Below are 20,781 nucleotides of genomic sequence, written 5' to 3' on the forward strand. Positions count from 1 at the left end.
AGGTACCTTGTCATGTTCAAAAATTACAAGTGTAAATTAAAAATTTATAACGCCCTCGACAAGTGACGGTTACAGTAACTAGAAAAGAGCTGATAACTTTCTTGGATTATAGCTAAGAATACTCTCGATCAAGCCACCTTTCAAACAAAAAAAAACTAAATTAAAATCGGTTTATTAGTTTAGGAGCTACGTTGCCACAGACAGATACAATTTAAATTAAAATTTTTCAACAGCATAATAAATCCTTCAATATTCGGAAGTCAGTCAAGATTTTGAGGATTTTTAGCAGCTGTCAAATTACTTCATCAAAATATGAATTGTGCTACAATGGTAGGGCCTTTATAGCGATACGTCAATGTATGGTGTGCATTAGAATATTGTAGTATATCGTTTAGTGGGATAGCTTTCGCTGCGCGTGCGCCATGTAGCGTCGCGAAACTTGATACGATCCCTCACACTAAGATTGTTATCTTTGCTCTTATTTGTATATCACATTCTAATTTTAATAACAACTAGCTGATCCGCCCGTCTTCGCTCGGGTTTTGATATGATTATTTATTTTATACCTAATATACCTATATGTAGCCTATGTCCATCTGGAATAATGTATTTTTCAAATTGAAAGTGAAATTGTGGTTACTTACATTAAAAAAAAAAAGTGTTCATGAAATTTTCAAAGTAAGATAACTGTAGATACCAAGTGGAGTATCATATTATTATGAAAAGACTTTACCTGTATAATATAAAACAATATATATATATGTATATGATTTATCATGCAAAATGTAGAAAAAATACCCGAATATAGAAACCTCCCACTACTACTAGACTCGCACTTGGCCGGTTTTTTAGTAGAATGAATTTTACCTAGAGCGGAATTTATAGCCTACGAGCGACGTGCTACGACGTAGACTTATGATAATAGGTATGCCAGTCAACAGTTCCTCTTTTCCGACTTTATTTAACTTTTCAATATAATAGACAAAATCTAATTTTCATGAAAATTAGGGTATTTCCTATTGATTAAAAATATACTTAGTAATTAATTTCTACAAATGATTGTTTACGAAAACTTACGACCTTAAGATACCCTCCATAGTCAGTTCGAACCATCGAACTAATTACGAGTAGGTAATAATACTTGCCTCCAAGTGGAAATACCATAGATTATTAATTAATTATTATTTAAAAAAATATTTTGAAGTAATATAATTATTGCCATTAATTATGACATTATGTCTAATAGGTATTCTTTACCAAATAAACAAAATTTTTCTTTATACTCACGTTCTTTTTCCAGCTTCCTCAAATACCTCCGCATTTCAAGTTCAATATTCAGCAATGTAGCTCTTAAACTTATTGAAATAAAAGTCATTTTCCTACGAACTAATTATACACGTTTCACCCTGCGTACACTTGTCAGTCCAAGCGTCAAGGATCTGGTTTCAGGCCATATTCGGTAGTGGGATTTAAGGCTTGACTACACACATTATTAAGTATATTGAATTATAATTAAGCTTATGAAAGGCCATGACGGTAGAGCGCCTAATATCATTTGAGTTTCGGCGCGTTGGGTCATTGAACTCGGCGTTTGATACACCTATTTATACTTGATTCCATAAGCAGTAAATTATTATTAATTAGATGCCTCTGTACAATTTTTTTTATCAAGCTTACCATTGACACATTATAGAGATGTTATTTTGAATAACATGGCGTAGGACGTAGGTATATAATTCGTGCTCGGTGATGAGTAAGACAGAAGATGAAAACGCATGAGAATAAGAAGAGATGGTGCTCTACAAATCGCCCATTGAAAACAAAAATTGGCAGTTGATCATCTACATCAGCTGTAATTCTGTGGGAAAACCTAGGTTCTTTGTAAAACGGCATTCACAATAGCATTAGACGTTAACCGTTCAAGTGTGACGACACAGTTTAACGCGTTGATTAATTATGGCGTTGTTGGGCATTGGCCTTAATGTGGCCTGAGCTAACAAAACGACGACGCTTCGACGTTATTGCAGACGTCAAATATTTATTAGGTAGTACATTGATCGACACAGGTAGCCCTAAATTAGGCTTATTTTTCTTTGATTTTAACCCCCGACCCAAAAAGAGGGGTGTTATAAGTTTGACGTGTGTATCTGGGTATCTGTCTGTGGCATCGTAGCTCCTAAACTACTGAATCAATTTTAATTTAGTTTTTTTTTGTTTGAATGGTGGCTTAATCGAGTGTTCTTTGCTATAATCCAAGAAAATCGGTTCAGCCGTTTGAAAGTTATCAGCTCTTTTCTAGGTACTGTAACCTTCACTTGTCGGGGGTATTATAAATTTTTAATTTACACTTGTACGTCACCATAGCCTAATATTTGGCATATCGTCGTCGATTCAGGATGAAACCGAAAGCTCCCTCACTCTGGTTCACTCTGCTATAGGCACTTACGCTCTTTCGGAAACACGACCCCCGAATCAGTAGTCATCGATGTGTGTAAAAGGCCCGCTCAGTTTGAGGTGCGGGGCGCAACGGGCGCGATTTAAAAATCGTTGCGTGAAGTGGGGTTCGGAAAGGCCTTTAAAAATAAATATGTGGCCATTCGAGTTAATTATTATTATTTTTGGGGTTCCGTACATTTGATATCGATCCCTGACCGGAGTACGTATCTATCTTTTTACGTGATAGAATAAAATAGGAGATATCCATAGGAGGACTTGAGAGGTATGATGTTTAACATAACAGGTAAATGACAGATGGTTGAAGCTGAAATGGCAAAAGGCAATTATTGAGGTCACACATTAATCGGGTCTTGGACTGTAGTAATAAAATGATGTGATGTTTTGTATAGCGGTATAGTTTATGGGGCTAGAATACATAATATCTATGGCTAGAATACATATTTTATTTTATTTTTTTACAAGTTAGATCTTGACTACAATCTCACCTGGTGGTAAGTGATGATGCAGTTTAAGATGGAGGCGAGCTAATCTAGAAGGGGTATGGCAGTTTTTATTTAGCCCCACCTTTACCCCTTTGGTTTCTACACGGCATCGTACAGGAACGCTAAGTCGCTTGGCGGCACGCCTTTGCTGGTAGGGTGGTAACTAGCCACGGCCGTAAGTGTAGAAACCGGTGAGGATTATGGATTTAATAAAATTGCCACACGCCTTCCAAGTTAGCCCGCTTCCATCTTAGACTGCGTCATCACTTACTGTCAGGTGAGATCGCAGTCATAGGTATTAAACTATGTATAAACTATAAAATAATTACAGCTGTCCCTAAGCTGCATTTACAAAAATAAACCTCTCATTCGAAACGACAACGACAAACAAAATAAATCCTTTGAAATTCTAATAGGAACGCGCCACTTTAATCTCGCTATCTGATTGGCCGGTAAGCTGTCACTTACAGAACGAGTTGTAAATGCATCATGCTTATTGGCTCTTTTAAAATTCGAACGACTATTTTTTCGAATTCCAATTTCAACTATAGATTGATTTATTTAAAACTAGCTGATGTCCGCGATTTCGACTATGTGTATTTAGGATTTTTAAAAAACTTTGGGAACTCTTTGATTTTCCGGGATAGTAAGTAGCCTATGTCACTGTCCAGGTTTTTAACTATTCCCATGTAAAAAATCACGTCAACCAGTTCCTGTACGACGTGATTGAAAGACAAACCAACAAACAAATACACTTTCGTATTTATTGGATTAAGTATTTAGTGATTAAATTAATTTGATGTTTTCTCATTGGTCGACAGTGGGTTTTATGTGTCTATGTTGTGATTGAAATTGTTGTCCATTTCTGATTAGAATTCTAGTTAGGTTTAGTGTCATTACGGATGATATCTTAGAATCTAATTAGATATGTAAAATCATTTTCATACCAGCCATTGTAAATACATAAATAATGAGATAGAATTTATCTTAGGTAGGTATACGGAAATACCTAGGTTCGTTTCAATAATAGCTAAATAACAAGTGTTAATTAAAAAATTATAACACCCCCGACAAGTGAAGGTTACAGTAACTAGAAAAGAGCTGATAACTTTCAAACGGCTGAACTGATTATTATCTTGGATTACCTGTAGCTAAGAACACTCTCGATCAAGCCACCTTTCAAACAACAAAAAAACTAAATTAAAATCGGTTCATTCGTTTAGGAGCTACGATGCCACAGACAGATAGGACAGATACACACGTCAAACTTATAACACCCCTCTTTTTGGGTCGGGGGTTAAAAATTGCAAAGCATGACTTTGCAATTGTGCATTGTATTGTGGTGTTGCGTGGTGGTACTTGAGGCTTGCTTGATGGCTGGCTTTTCCTGCATGTTTAGCAGTGGGAGGGTGAGCGGTTCATGTCGCTTGGTGCATGTTGTACCATACAGTTTTTTTCAGCAGATTATATCAAATTAGAGGATGCCCGCGACTTCGTCCGCGTGAATTTCGGTTTTTAAAGATCCCATAGGCAACTTTTTATCCCGGAAAATCAAATAGTTCCCATTTGATTTTCCGGGATAAAAAGTTGCCTATGTCATTTGCAGGGACGCAAGCTACTTACCTCGGTTTCAAATTTCATGCAAATCGGTTAAGTGGATGGGTATTTAGGAATCCCGTGGGAACTCTTTGATTTTCCTTTTCCTTTTGATAAAAAGTAGCCTATGTCCATCCCCGGAATATAAGCTAACTCTGTACCAAATTTCGTCAAAATCGGTTAAACTGTTGGGCCGTGAAAAGGTAGCAGACAGGCAGACAGACAGACAGACAGACAGGCAGACAGACACACTTTCGCATTTATAATATTAAGTATGGATTAAGGTTTTTATTCCTTGTAAATATCTATCACAATAATTATTATTTTATGGAATAGTTCTAAAATGTAACTAAACATTTAGTTTTACACGTAAAATGTTTCGGTATACAAGCAAATGCGAACTATCGGTCGGTGTTACCCGTTCGCTTAATCCCTGTTACGCTAATGGAAGGTAATGTACAGGTGCCGGCTTAAAGCTACACGTATGTACTTTAAACTTTGGATTTAAAAGCTCTAACAATGCTTTTTTATTTAACCTTTTTAACCCCCGACCCAAAAAGAGGGGTGTTATAAGTTTGACGAGTGTATCTGTGTATCTGTCTGTGGCATCGTAGCTCCTAAACTAATGAACCGATTTTAATTTAGTTTTTTTGTTTGAAAGGTGGCTTGATCGAGGGTTCTTAGCTTATAATCCAAGAAAATCGGTTCATTCGTTTTGTCATGCCACAGACAGATACACAGATACACACGTCAAACTTATAACACCCCTCTTTTTGGGTCGGGGGTTAAAAACAGTTTAACTGCACTGAAACTTCACGAGTTGAAACAAAAACCGTCTAACTGCTCGAGGAAAATCGATTATGGACGGTAATATCTCGAGAACTGTGAACACATTTACGATTGTGCAGCCTCCCCCATCACGCGGAAAAATACATTTTCCCGCGTTGCCAATAGCAACAAGAAAACAGATAGATATTATTATCTAGGGACGCCCCGCGGCACTGTCTATATACACAAGTATGTACATTGTACGTGTTAAAATGGGCATACATATATAAGTCTCTCCATATAAGCCAACTTTTTCTTTTATCTCCGACTTAGGTCAGCGAATTTTTTCTCTACATACGTAGTATTTAAAGTGGATGCGACGTGAAAGGTAGGGTTAGGGTCCAGTTTAAGAAATTAGCTCTAGTGTCGACTTTAACTCACAAATTAGTCGATACTAGAGCTAAATTTTTTAAACTGAACCCTTTCAAGCAAAGGTTTCTATATAAACCTGTGAGGATGATACTGCCATTGGCGCAATTAAAATGCCATAAGCCTACGTTGTCATACCTATTTGTTTACAAATTGCGAAAAACCAAATTAAAAAATTTCGCTTCCAGCCGTCTGTCCCTCTGTACGCTTAGATCTTTTGAACTTTGCAACGGATTTGAATGCGGTTTTTATCAATAGATACAGTGATTCAAGAGGAAGGCTTCAATACGTATAGTCGAATATTATTTTGTGTTAATTTGTTGAAATGTGACGATAATTGTTTAAGATGTTGGAAGAAATCAAGCCGATTGAGAGCTTTCATCGAAAATGCTGTCTTATTCTGAAGACAGCAATAATGCCTAGGCAAAGTTTGAAATAAAAGTATTTTTTACTTTGCTGGAGGGTTTAATTATTCTATGAAATGGATAGGTATTCTATACAATATCGGATTATACAGATTGACGGTGACCATGACATTAGTAACTTTTCAATGACTGGATCTACGTTAGCTTCAGATGGAATGATTGTTTCAATAAAAAAAAGGATTTCTTATTTTAAAAAAAAATATCTTAAAAAATTAAAAAATATGTAAGGCGTATTATAAGGCGTAGTATGTAAGTTGGAACAATAGAAGACAGGAAGACTTGTTGGCCCATCTATATATGCTTTAAATGGGCATCCATTTACCATAGGGCTATATTTGTGTGGGTTAGGTTTTTACGCATGCGTGGTTTTTCGGCGAAAGTAGATGAAATTGGGGTTTTTAGGCCCTGAAGGGGTGAACGGTGGGGAGGGCCCTAATCTGTGTCCCTTTGAGGCTCCCGATTGGAATTTAGTAATCATATTAAATTTTAAATTACACGTGCTTGGAAGTTAAAAGGGCGGGGCGGTGAGCAATTTGTTTCCTATTAGATAGTTATTTAGTTCGGCAGAGATTGTATGGGGGTGTAATGTGGTCGTATAATAAGGTTGTACTTAATACATATGAAGATTTGAGCGGTGGATATGATTTTTTATTTATTTATTTATTTATGGGCTTTTATATCTAAGTACATAATATCAGCTCCGAAAGTTTATTTTTAACCCCCGACACGAAAAGAGGGGTGTTATAAGTTTGACGTGTGTATCTGTCTGTGGCATCGTAGCTCCTAAACGAATGAACTGATTTTAATTTAGTTTTTTTTTTGTTTGAAAGGTGGCTTGATCGAGAGTGTTCTTAGCTATAATCCAAGAAAATCGGTTCAGCCGTTTTAAAGTTATCAGCTCTTTTCTAGTTATTACTGTAACCTTCACTTGTCAGGGGTGTTATAAATTTTTAATTTACACTTGTATTTCTATTGATGATGATGATAAAATAGTGTTCCGTGGAAATCAAATCTGGCCACATTTCCCCATTAGATCTTCTCAATTTAGTATAGAATTCCAGATATTTTTCTACTATTTTTTTAAAATTATCAAAATTGGGAATTTTTAAAACTACTAAGGTTATTAATATAATAATGGTACCCATAATTGCACTAGAGAAGTCAGTTTTAATTGTGCTAAAACAGTTCATCTTTGCAGGTATCATCAATCAACCGTGTATTAAGGAACCTGGCGTCACAGAAGGAACAGGCAGCATCAGCGCAAAACGACAGTGTTTATGAGAAGTTAAGAATGTTCAACGGACAAGCGGCGACAGGGTGGTGGTACCCCGGCCTACCCACCGCGCCCACTGCGCCCACGTTGCCCGCGCCCCTACCTCCCCAATTGAATAGGCCGAACACCGAAGAACATAAAAGAGGTATGCCCTAGAGTTTATTAGCAAAAAGGTTCAGAAATTGAGTACGTAGGTACACTTTTATATCTAGAAAAAATATAATATTCCTCTAGCAAAAACTCTTTAGTAAGTAACTACCTAATCGTATACTTACATTTTCCCAAAATCCATACTAATATTATCTTGTGAAAGTAACTCTGAAAGCTAGTTTATTTGGTGATTTTCTTGCATCATTGAGAAAGACATAGCAGTAGCGCGCCTTTTTATTCTAGAAAATAAAATTCCCACTTTCAAAAAACCTTAACTACATCGCGGGTATCAGTTAGCAGGTACTAATTTATGTACCTACATAGTACATAGTAGGTATGTACCGTATTGAAATTTAGACTTAGATTTTATAAATCCTATGGATATTTCGCGGATAAAAAGTACCTTATTAAGTTAATAGTTAGTACCTTTTTTGAGGATACAAGCTAAGTATGAACCTTACGACAAAATCAGTTAAACAGATGATGAGTGAAAAGGTAAAAGATAAGATAATTTTTATTTTTGGCACAATAACAAACATAACATAAACATAACAATAAATTGACTTAAATTAATTATACCTAATAACAAAACATTATACTGTGCACCTGTATCCCGAACTAGGTAAAAAACTGTGTCTCGGGAAACGGATGGGCCATCGGGATATGATGTGGGGGGGATACCCCGCACAGCCCGCACCGGGTTAGCACGGGGGCTGTGAGGTGCGTCCCCACCCCCCTTGCCATCTCGACTTGACGCGTAGTGCGTACCATAGCTGTATGTTGAAGTACCCACTGTTAGACACACTTTCGATGTTTATCATATTAGAGCCTTTTAGAGCCTGAATAGAGCATACAACTTCAGCTATATAGCGGGATTCCAAGCGTGAGGTAATGACACTAGTGTCAGACACCTAATAGAGGTCATGACATCACAGCGATGTCCTTTTTCCCGTTCGCTTTGAGCCACGATCTAGACGACTGAGATCTAGGTAGTAGGTACGTTACTTGCAGGGCTGTCAATTATTGAGAACACGAAATTAAAATACAGAAAAGGAAAAGCTGACTACTGACTAACTGACTGACACATATCTATGTGACTGACTGACTGATTGATCTATCTACACACAGTTCAAACTACTGGACGGATCGCGCTGAAATTCGGAATGCTGATAGGCGATAGCTATTATGACGTAGATATAAGCTAAGAAAGGATTTTTGAAAATTTAAACCCTAAGGGGGTAAAATAGGGGTTTGAAACTTGTCCAGTCCACGCGGGCGAAGTCGCGAGCGTAAGCTAGTTAAAAAATATGTTGGTCCGGTATGCGTCGTGCAGATTTGCTAAAGAAGATTTAAGACGGTCCAAACCCTGCAAGAGCTGCAATGTGAATGACGTCAGCAGCATCAGGCGTGCTGTAAAAATACGTAATTAGTGGTCGCGTCAGCGCTGATCACCTCTGCTGGCTACTTCTCAGCGTTTCTTCGATATTTTGCGAATCGATGTTTCGATAAGGTGCACTCTATTCCCTCACTCTCATAATCTTATAGGATGGCTATCCTATCGACCGATCCTTCTGTGTCTGATCGAGAGATCAGACACAGAAGCAGTGGCTAAATAGTAAAAGACTCCAAAATAAGGCAAGTAAAAGGTAGATAACCCTACATAAATTCCCGAATGGAGGGTGGGAGGAAGGGAAGGGGTGGGGGGAGACTAGTACGGCGCTCTTCGTCTTTGTGGCCTGCAAGATTATGTCTCTTTGCTTCTTGTGTGATGTTCGGTTACGCTTTATTACATGCGGATTAGACATAGCAATTCTGTTTAAAAAAATTGGCTTGCTGGAATTTAGATTTCAATAAAAAAAAACATAATCATAATAGTCATAATTATATTTATTTTGCCAAATTGTGTGTAAATAACAGATAATAGTACAATCGTTAGACCCAAACACAACCTTTAAACACTTTAAATTAACAAATAATCACTTTAAATTACCAAAAATACATTGAAAAAAACATTTAGTCAAAATTAAAAAAACAACATGCAATAATAAAATCAATTATAAAGAATAATAAATAATAATCAAATACAAATTTTTAGCCCTTAAAATATGTCAAATATTTGAAAATTCACTCTATTACAAATTGAAAAATCTAGTCACTTATTAAGCATAATAATAAGTAAGCAAAACTCAGACTTGGGAACCAGGTGAAAATGAAAGAAAACATCCAAAAATGTTTACTGTCTACATTTATAGGTACTATAGTATCTAGGTAGACACATCTAGGAAACTGAGTGAAATATTCAAAAAGTTCCATCGAAGTTCGTTCGTAACTGATCGCCACAGTTATAAATAAAGTTGAAAATCAATGTAAAGTTGAAAATGTGAAAATATCAGACTAAAAAAAACTGGCCAAGTGCGAATCAGACTCGCCCACCAACCAGCCAAACATGATTCTCGTCAACGCAACGGGAATTACCTTAGAGGTTTTCTTAACAGACACGACAGACGGACAGAAAGACAACAAAGTGATCCTATGATGGTGCCGTTTTTCCTTTGAGGTACGGAACCCTAAAAATATAATTAATTTATCCCGGCTATACTTACTCACATGGTTAGTCGACGACGCGACGCAAGCCAGACTATAATTCGTGTCGATCCCAGAAACTCGTCAATTTTTTTTTGCTGTAGACTGGTTGTGAGCAGTGTCACTGTAAATAAGGTCCTCGACAGTTTTCAGCAATTATGCTAAACGCGTGGTTTCATCGGTCTCTCGTACTGCGCTAGTTCAATGCAGTTTATCGCTACACTAGCCACTTTACATCGTTTAAACGTCTTCACAGTTGAATACTTGAAGCTTTTGCTAGTTTATTTCAAGCTATTACTTAAAGAGTAGTTTATTGTATCCTTTTTTAATATAAACGTGACGTGTGGTATCTGTGTATCTGTCTGTGGCATCGTAGCTCCTAAACTAATGAACTCATTTTGGCTTGATCGAGAGTGTCCATTAGCTTAGTTGTCCATTAGCTTAGCTATATTCCAAGAAAATCGGTTCAGCCGTTTGCAAGTTATCAGCTCTTTTCTAGTTACTGTAACCTTCACTTGTCGGGGGTGTTATCAATTTTTAATTTACACTTGTACATATAATTAGTATGAATTTCATTTTATTTATTGTAAACTTATTTAAGAGATAAGGCAGCTAAAAGTCCACATGAAGTGGTCCGGGTTACAAATGAGGACACGTCCTGCTCTATGCACTTTGACATCACACTCCGCACTCCACCGGCCGCGCGCGTGACTCGAATTTTCTTACTTACACCAGTTTTACTTGGTTAACTTGTCTCCTAAGATTTTCTTCTTTTAAAGGTATTGAAAGAGTGATATTTTTTTAGATATTTTTAAATATGTAAATGTTAGTTTATAAGACGTTAATTTGTTTGCTATCGTTATATCTTTCCTAGTTAGTATCTCACCATTATAATTGGTTAGATTCAGCTTTCTCTATAGAAAATTAGGGGACGCCTGCGACACCATCCGCTAGGTTTTAGATTTTTAAAAGCCGGCCAAGTGCTAGTCAGACTCGCGCATTGAGGGTTCCGTACTCGGGTTTTTTTACCAACATTTTGCACGATAAATCAAAAACTATTATTCATAAAAATAAATAAGTAAAAATCTTTTTTAAAATGTACAGCTAAAGTCCTTTCATATGATACCCCACTTGGTATAGTTATCTTACATTGAAAATTGAAACATATTTTAATTTTTTTTTAAATGTGACCACAAATTCGCGGTTTTCAGATTTATTTCTGTACTTGTGCTATAAGACCTACCTACCTGCCAAATTTCATGATTCTAGATCAACAGGAAGTACCCTATAGGTTTCGTGACAGACACGACGGACAGACAGACAGACAACAAAGTGATCCTATAAGGGTTCCGTTTTTTCTTTTGAGGTACGGAACCCTAAAAACCTAAGTAGGTACTCTAGTTATTTGGTCTCGAACATCGAAGTGAATTTGTCGTACAATTTAGCGACCGCTAGTTGACCGACCACCGCGTCAACTGTTTATATTCTAACCCGGTGTGCACAAGCAATTTGTGCAATTATTTGACTTGCCGCACTACGACAAACATCGCCGTTTTCATAACAATTTCGAGTAAATATTTACGGAAATAATTATTGAGGTATTTGCAGTTGATTAATTTGATCGCAACACCGCTGTGACTTTCTTTCTTGTTTGCTAATGTGACTAATGTACGTGATACTTTTACATTAAAACTTCTAAGCGCGACTAGAGAGTAAATTCAGGCAGCAAATAGAAGAAAAGAGATATAACATCTGTCGGATTGGTTATATTCGTATAAAATGTAGCCTATGTCACCCGGACCATAATACCGAATCGATTGACACCACGGTGTATTATACAACGGATAACAAATGTAAATTAAAAGTTTATAACACCCCCGACAAGTGAAGGTTACAGTAACTAGAAAAGAGCTGATAACTTTCAAACGGCTGAACCGATTTTCTTGGATTATAGCTAAGAACACTCTCGAACAAGCCATCTTTCAAACAAAAAAAAACTAAATTAAAATCGGTTCATTAGTTTAGGAGCTACGATGCCACAGACAGATACACAGATACACACGTCAAACTTATAAAACCCCTTTGTGTTGTGGGGGTTACAAAGATATATAACATTTGTCGGATTGGTTATATTCGTATAAAATGTAGCCTATGTCACTCGGACCATAATACCGAATCGATTGACATCACGGTGTAAGTATAACACGCATAATAACAAGCCTACATACAAAAGACTCCTAAAATCATAACCCTTCCTTTTGGCTTTGCCGTAGTCGGGTAAAAATCACACTTAATATTAAAAAGGCGAAAGTTTGTATGTGTGTGTGTGTGTGTGTGTGTGTGTGTATGTTTGTTACTCTTTCACGCAATAACTACTGAATGGATTTGGCTGAAATTTGAAATGGAGATAGATAATATCCTGGATTAGCACATAGGCTACTTTTTATCCCGGAAAATCAAAGAGTTCCTAGGGGATTTTAAAAAACCGAAATCCACGCGGGCGAAGCCGCGGGCATCAGCTAGTAGTAAATATACACTTAAAAGTACAGATGTAACCCTAATTTCCCTAATTTGTAATTGAAACCGTGGTCTCGATTTCATACGATCGAAACAAACGGAGCGCAAAATCTGAGCTATTAACTTTTTAACACGTCACTATGAGTGCCTTTGAATTTTAACTCAATTGTGAGTGAGAGCCCAATTAAATAGCTATTGTTTCACTCATGCACCTACTCCAATCGAGTGCGAGTGAAGTAGAGTGTAATCGATAGTTTTGTTATAAGCGATATCGCAACAACTGCGGAGGGGAACTTTGTATAATTGCATTATACTTTTTGTTCTTCTGTTTTTCAAACCATTTTTCTGTACAAATTTTGACTTCTGTCTAAACTCTAAACTTTTGTTATTTTTCGGTAAAGGTAGTTTAATTACAAGAGTTATTTTGACACAATCGCCACTGAATTAAGCAGTTTTTGTGAATACAATTATAATTTTCAATGCATGGATATGCAATTCAATACTTTAGATACTTACTCTATAATATTTTTCAAAAATGGTACTTCGTTTGTAGAACTTCCTTTGTTTAGGAGCTACGATGCCACAGACAGATACACAGATACACACGTCAAACTTATAACACCCCTCTTTTTGGGTCGGGGGTAAAAATGGCAGTGGTGTAAGTTTTTTGCCGATACACGCAATCGGCTACGAATTTTTAATATTCTGTCGGTTAACGGGTCGGCGGGCACGGCCAATGTTCTCGGAGTACACACAACGGGAATAAAACGAAACAAAATGGCCGATGTATTCCGTTTCGAGCGAAAAAAACATCGACTGATTGACGCACGGCGTTAATTTTCATCTCTTTTTGGGGTTTTTATTAAAATTACTTACAGTACAGATCCAAGGATGTTATTCGCAATGAATTCCAAAATGCCCAAGAAATTTTTAAAATTTTGTCAAAATTTAGTCAAGCCCGCCTGCATAAAAGTTTAACAAGTGTAAATTAAAATATATAACACCCCCGACAAGTGAAGGTTACAGTAACTAGAAAAGAGCTGATAACTTTCAAACGGCTGAACCGATTTTCTTGGATTAGGTATAGCTAAGAACACTCTCGATCAAGCCACCTTTCAAACAAAAACAAACTAAATTAAAATCGGTTCATTAGTTTAGGAGCTACGATGCCACAGATAGATACACAGATACACACGTCAAACTTATAACACCCCTCTTTTTGGGTCGGGGGTTAAAAATAGATAATATCAGACAAGTTAGCCAACCTACCTATCGCACAAAAACTACCAAGTTATTGAAAAGTTCGTTGTCACTGATATTCGGGATCTATGATTAGGTATGAACAAAACTAGAGTAGGTAGAGGTTTTTTTGTTGATTTAGCATATGGAAATTTTCATAGTTATTTAAATAGTCAAATTACAGAATATAAGCAAAACAAAAACACAATTTATAACTAACCCAGCAATTACCGCAGAATATCAGAGCATAGTTTGCCCCGTTTCTCCCCAGCATCCCTACGAGTTACGGACACACATTACGAGACATCAATTGCCACAGTCGAGCACACAATAATAAAAACTAAACCTTATCTACCCCAATACTGAGTAATTTAGATGACCCTGTTGGGGAAAGATGTTGATTACAAACAACCACATCCATTGACCCCCGCTTGCTACCTTGAATGGTCGAAAATGTGTAGAATCTGAGATGAATCTCACTTTCGCAGGGGTCAAAGTAGAGTGGTGAATTGTTGATAATAATGGTTTATTAGGACGGGCGGAAAAGTGGTCGTACGAGCCATTAATTTGCTATAAATTGTACATCAAGTAGGTTGTCGCTGCACGTTGCAAATATTTTCTACTAGATAAAGCTCGTGACTTCGTCCGCAAAGATTTAGGTTTTTAATAGGCAACTCAAAATTTAAAAAACTCCCAATACAAAAACCTCTATAAGAAAACTAGAAAAGAGCTGATAACTTGCAAATGGCTAAACCGATTTTCTTCGATTACAGCTAAGAACACTTTCGATCAAGCCACCTTTCAAACAAAAAAAAACTAAATTAAAATCGGTCCATTCGTTTAGGAGCTACGATGCCACAGACAGATAGACAGATACACAGATACGCACGTCAAACTTATAACACCCCTCTTTTTGGGTCGGGGGTTAAAAATCCTGTGGAAACCTTGATTTTCTGGGATAAAAAGTAGAACATATATGTCATTATTCTATGCCCGGGATGCGAGCTATTGCTGTACCAAGTAGATGATAATGTCCGCTACTTTTGAGCCTTAGCTTTGTTGCGGCGTAACTGAAGGACAAATCAAAAAACATACTTTCACAAAGAACCTAGTTATAAAATATCAGCATTGCCATACATGTTTTTGTAAAAAAAAAAAAAGAGTTGTAAACAAAAACGATTCTTTAAAACTGTATTTTGTTCAGCCCTGGGTAAAAATAATGATTCGCTAGTCGCTTTTACCTTGGTAGGACTTGTCCGCGAGGACTCGCTTGAGTGACAGTATCGATCTCATATAATCGTGTGACAGCAATCGTCCATTGCGCCCCCACCTACGCTACGCAGGCCTTGCGCACTTTTGCGCCCCTTTGCGGCCTTTTGCGCCCCTTTGCGCCTCTTTGCGCCCTTTGCGCCCTTTGCGCCCCGTGCGCCCATTTGCGCCCCTTGCGCCCCGATAACTGCGATTCTCTTTATCTCTCCGATTCCTAACTTTCTTTCTTTGTGCTTATATTCTCCTTTTTTTTTCACTGCTGCCCATTGATACATTATTATAGATATTAAGATGCAAGCTTTCTTTGGAATATACTTAACTACGAGTATACTAAAGATTTCTACAAATCCATTGTTTGCATAATTTGTTTTTGTATGGGGGATGCCCGCGACATCGTTAGCGTGAATTTCGATTTTTAAAAAATCCGTGTGAAAAATCAAAAACAAACTCTTTCATCTCCAGGACAAAAAGTAGCCTATATTTGTTTCCAAGATGCATACTATCTCTTTAGTAAATAGTTGATAACTCATCACTTAGATTTAGGTCCTTAAAAATCCTTTGGGAACTTTGATTTTCCGGGATAAAAAGAAACCTTATTTTCCAGGACGTCACTCTGTACCTCGTCAAAATCGATATGCCGTGAAAAGTTGACAGACAGACACACTTTCGCATTTATATTATTAGTATGGATATTTACTCGAGTGTGGATATTTGAGCTTATCCTCTCCAAAGGTTACACTAGCGGCACGCTATGATGGCACATTACAATAGTGATGTGGAATGTCAATTTATTCTCGAACAAAAAACAATTAAGTTTTGTTTTTGTACCTGATTAAATAGGTTTAATAAAACAAAAATGTATATGTTTATTTAATTTATTTGAACGAACTGAATATTTGAACGAAAATGAATATACATACTTTATATGCACACAAGAAACATATGAATACAAAAGATACCAAAAAAGTGCCACAAAAGGCCATAATTAATCAGATTCGTCCATACTACTATTTTCACTGTCGTCACTGCTATCATCACATACATTAATAATTATATGTTCGTTTTCTATAATATTATCTATTTTCACATCTCTTTCATAATCTTCCCTTATTAATTTAACAGTTCTATTCACAACCTTTTCCCAGTCTCCTTTAGTCACATGTTCACAAGCTTCTTCTAATAATTTTAGCATTTTTTTTGTGGTAAATGGGGGTTCTGTATTGTGTCTTGCAGCATATCCCTTAATTTGAGCCCACACCAACTCAATCGCATTATACTCACAATGGTAAGGCGGTAACCGTATAACTCTGTGCCCATGTTCTAATGCTATTTCGTCAATGACGTATCGGATCTTGGTTGGTTTGTTTTCTTTTAAAAGACGTACTAATTCCGCTTTTAACATATTCATGTTTGCATCTACGCCATTTTTACGAAGCCATGCGACGATATCAGCTTTCTTTTGGGATTGGGCAGGTGGCTTGTCAATTTGCATCGAGTGGTATGGGGCGTTGTCCATAATTATAATAGATGGTTCAGGGAGGCTACACAACATTGAGGTAAACCATTCAGTAAACTTTTCTCCATTCATGTCTTCATGATAGTCTCCAGTGGTTTTTGACGCAAAAGCCATGAGAGAACCTTCGACAAACCCGTTGATGGTTCCGGCGTGACAAATTATAAGTCGCGATCCTTTTCCTACAGGAACTTTGGAAGTAGATGCTGCTGTGTCATCGTTCCAAGAACGGCCTACAGTATGGTTAGCATTAAGCCATGTTTCATCCAAGAACACAACATTTTGCCAATTTTTGATTTCTTTCACTTGCCGTAAAAAAGTATACCTTGCCATCGCTATATCAAATCTTTCCATCAATATTTTGCGTTTGTTACATTTTTTGTATCGAAATCCAATGGTCTTCAAAATCTTCGTTAAAGAACTTTCCCCACCGAAGAATAATCCAGCTTCCTTCAGTGAATGCACCAACTTTTTTCTTGTTGGATACTCCTTCTGTAAATAGTAGCCGTAAACATGTCTTCGGATAGCATCGGCATCAAAGCTATCGATGCCTACGACTGGTTTTGCTCGTTTTCTCTTTTTTGGTGTGTGAAGTTTATTTTCTTCTGTGCCAGTCTCGCCATATTTTTTTTTAGTTATCCGTCTAACAGTTCGTTGTCCAATATTAAGCGCATCAGCTACGCGTTCAACCACTGACGTTATAGGTAAAATTGGCCCTCCATTTTGAGCTTCACGATCGAAATAGTTACGAAGGCGTATTACGAACTCACGTGTCTGACTATTTAGAACAGTTCTCTGCGTACGTTCGGTCATATCGACGAAATCCACAACAAAGGGCTTGAACAGAGTCCAAATTAACGAGCAAGGGTCAACAGTAATGCAGTATCAATATTTGAAATCCAAAGCCAGGTCAAAACTATATCACAATCGCATTGCACTGACAGTTTATACTTTTCGAAGCAACGTCAATTCGAAACTGCTTTGTTTTGCATTGAGCATTGACGCGAGTTTGCCGGAGGTATTAGTTGTGCTAGCCAGCGATCCTATGTGACGATCGTATTAGATTCCATTTTTAAAAATTTATTGATATTTTTTTGCGATTTCAGAGGTTTGTCCACATAGTGAAAATTGTTCATATTCACAAGTACATTCACCCCTTAAATGGTGCAAACTGATTTTTCTACACTTGTATACATTTAAGAAATCAATTTAATAAATAAATTTTGAGTCCTAAACCTAAAACTACATTCGATAAAATTTATGAATCTCTGCACATCACTATCGTCAATAAAGTAATACAATTATTTCCTTCAAAGTCGTTATCAATTAATACGGAACTTCATGAGCGGACAAACGTCAAACCGGCCATCATAGCGTGCCGCTAGTTTAGGTTAGATTGATATCAATGACCGCCCCGCAGTTTTTATTTTGTCGTTCTTATTTTCTTACTACTATTATTTTCTCTTAGGTATTTTCCCCCGCCTGTCTATTCTATACATAATATCTATAATGAAAGTTTCCTCCAATCATTTGTAGGTTGTTATTGGCGGGGCTGTGGCTAAGTGCCGCCAAGAAAGGTTTTTTCAATGAATTCTTTTCCTTTATGTTCCGTTCGATTATAAAATAAAAAAGTAATGTGAATGGGGAAATCGGTCAAGTGCGAGTCGAATTCGCACTTTGAGGGTTCCGTACCCATCGTACAAGATGTAAGGGTACGTATTTTGAGACCTTGATAGTTATTGTATAGGAAATCTGTCAACACGTTAAATTAATGTTGTTAAAGTTTATCCAGCGATCGAAAAATCAGCTCTTAGTAGGTAAATTATTTTTTTTTGTGAACATATTTTAATATTTTTTTTGGTGATGTAACCACAAATAAATGCAAAATAGGAGATAATATTACCTACCAACACGATATTAAAATGCATAACACACACCGCGCGATCTCATTAGAAACGCCAAAATAAGGGTTCACGCACACCGCGCGACGCGTGATCAATCAAAATTGTCAACCGATCGGAGCGGCCGTGTTTCGAGCATACATCAATCATGTACACGCGACGTGAAAGTTTGTACGTCGAATGCGATTACGAGTGGCGAGATAAGCGCTGCGAATTGGCGATTTTTTTTTTGAAAAACGACGTCTTTTGACGTTTGGATTTTGGACGGATACTTTTAGATTTTATGTGGGAATAAGTAATGATATCACATCACAGTATCACATAAATATTTTGTTGCGTTTCAATGATAATTCACATAATACATATACTTACGTATACTAGATGATGATAACTGCCTTGGTGGTCTAGTGGTTAGCTTGTTCGACTGCACATGAGGTCCTGGGTTCCATTCCCGGGTCGGGAACATTCTCAGCATCCTCAGCATTGTAACGTCTAGGTAGGTAGGTACATCTCTTGAGGATGCTCCGGTGTCGGAGCGAAACGTTCGTCGAGTGGTTTTGAGATTTGTGTGGTCTTGCGTGGTGGTGGTGTGTATTGCTTGCTTGGTGGCTGGCTTTTCCTGCATGTTTAGCAGTGGTAGGGCGGACGGTGCATATCAAATGCTGTACCATACAGATTTGTATGGTTTAGCGGATTATAGCAAATCAAGCTTTTGATTCCTTGTAAATTTATGATGATTATGAAAACCCAAAAAGCTCGAAATCAAATTGAAATGTTTACAACTAAAAAGTCACATTTTTTTTCATATGGGCTCTTACTCGCATATTAACTCCGAAGATCTCGAAAAGGCCAAATATACATCCATTAAGGAAATTAGGCATCCTCCCGCCCACATCCTAACGGCGTATCATCAGAAAAATGTGACAGATTGCGTAACAGGCCGGCCATTGAGCGGGCCCAGCTAACCGTACGACCATTATCGAGTCGGGAGTCGAACCCGGCTCAAGTGGCCCGACCATAAAGCAAATTAATCAATTAGCTGAGGGCATGTCGACAACATTACGTTTAATTTTGACATCACCCTAATTTGGGGGTACTGCCAATGTGTAGAGACCTTTTGGGTAAAAATTACCCCGGGGCCATAGCTTTTGGCGATGCGATAAGCGAATACCACCCGTGATATTCCGTGGCCTGATTTTAGGTATATTTAAATTGTACGTGTTTGAGCCTCTTGCAGCGATATCTGTAAAATGGTTTATCATGAAGACAAAACACTAAAAAGTTCTCTTCATTTTCTCAAAAAATTGTTTTTCCTCTGAAAAAGGACGTGGCATGGATATGTCACCTTAAACTTGTGAATACTAATAATAATAATTAGATTATTGTTGTTTCTGTTATTTAATTTTTTGTTATTTCTGAACAATTTTAAAAATAGGGTAAAATGTGCAAAATAAATAAATGACAGTATATAAATCCATACTAATATTATAAATGCGAAAGTGTCTCTGTCTGTCTGTCTGTCTGTCTGCTACGTTTTCACGGCCCAACCACTGAACCGATTTTAATGAAATTTGGTACAGACTTGGGATACATCCCCGGGAAGGACATAGGCTAGTTTTTATCCCGGAAAATTGAAGAGTTCCTACGGGATTTAAAAAAACTGAAATCCACGCGGGCAAAGCCGCGGGCATCCTCTAGTTAGATTATAATCCAACGGAATCAATCTCGTGAGATTGTAAACTGTCGAAAGTCCATGATCTATCTATATGTCGCAGCGAAATTACTTATTGTGTCAGTGTCGCGTCTTTTCTTACTTTTCAGTTCTTGCCATTTTCGCTTGTCGCGCAGTCTTATCGGCAGGCTGACGATTTTGTCGCACAACTGTGTAAAATCCATACTTCCATACTAATATTATAAATGCGAAAATTGGTCTGTCTGTCTGTCTACTACCTTTTCACGGCTCAGTAGTTAAATCGATTCTGACGAAATTTGGTACAGGATTAGCTTACATCCCGGGGACGGACATAGGCTTTTTATCTCGGAAAATCAAAGAGTTCCCACGGGATTCCCAAAAACCCATCCGCTTAACTGATTTGTATGAAATTTGGTACCTAGGTAGCATGCGTCCCAGTCATTGACATAGGCAACTTTTTATCGCGTCTTTATATCAGTTCCCACG

At 37.3% G+C, this 20,781-nt stretch overlaps 1 protein-coding gene across 5 annotated transcripts in view; it reads left to right on the forward strand.

Annotated features, from left to right (window-relative positions):
• The window catches only part of LOC123876140 (paired box protein Pax-6), a 94,628-nt gene that overhangs the window by 41,766 nt on the left and 32,081 nt on the right, over window positions 1-20,781 (forward strand). For all 5 annotated transcript variants that reach the window (XM_045922292.1, XM_045922294.1, XM_045922293.1 and 2 more), the window contains one exon: window positions 7,356-7,575. In XM_045922292.1, coding sequence (XP_045778248.1) covers window positions 7,356-7,575 — 220 coding nt within the window. The remainder of the gene's footprint in view (window positions 1-7,355; window positions 7,576-20,781) is intronic.

This window comes from Maniola jurtina, chromosome 21, assembly GCF_905333055.1.
Source record: "Maniola jurtina chromosome 21, ilManJurt1.1, whole genome shotgun sequence".
Classification (NCBI taxonomy): Eukaryota; Metazoa; Arthropoda; class Insecta; order Lepidoptera; family Nymphalidae; genus Maniola; species Maniola jurtina.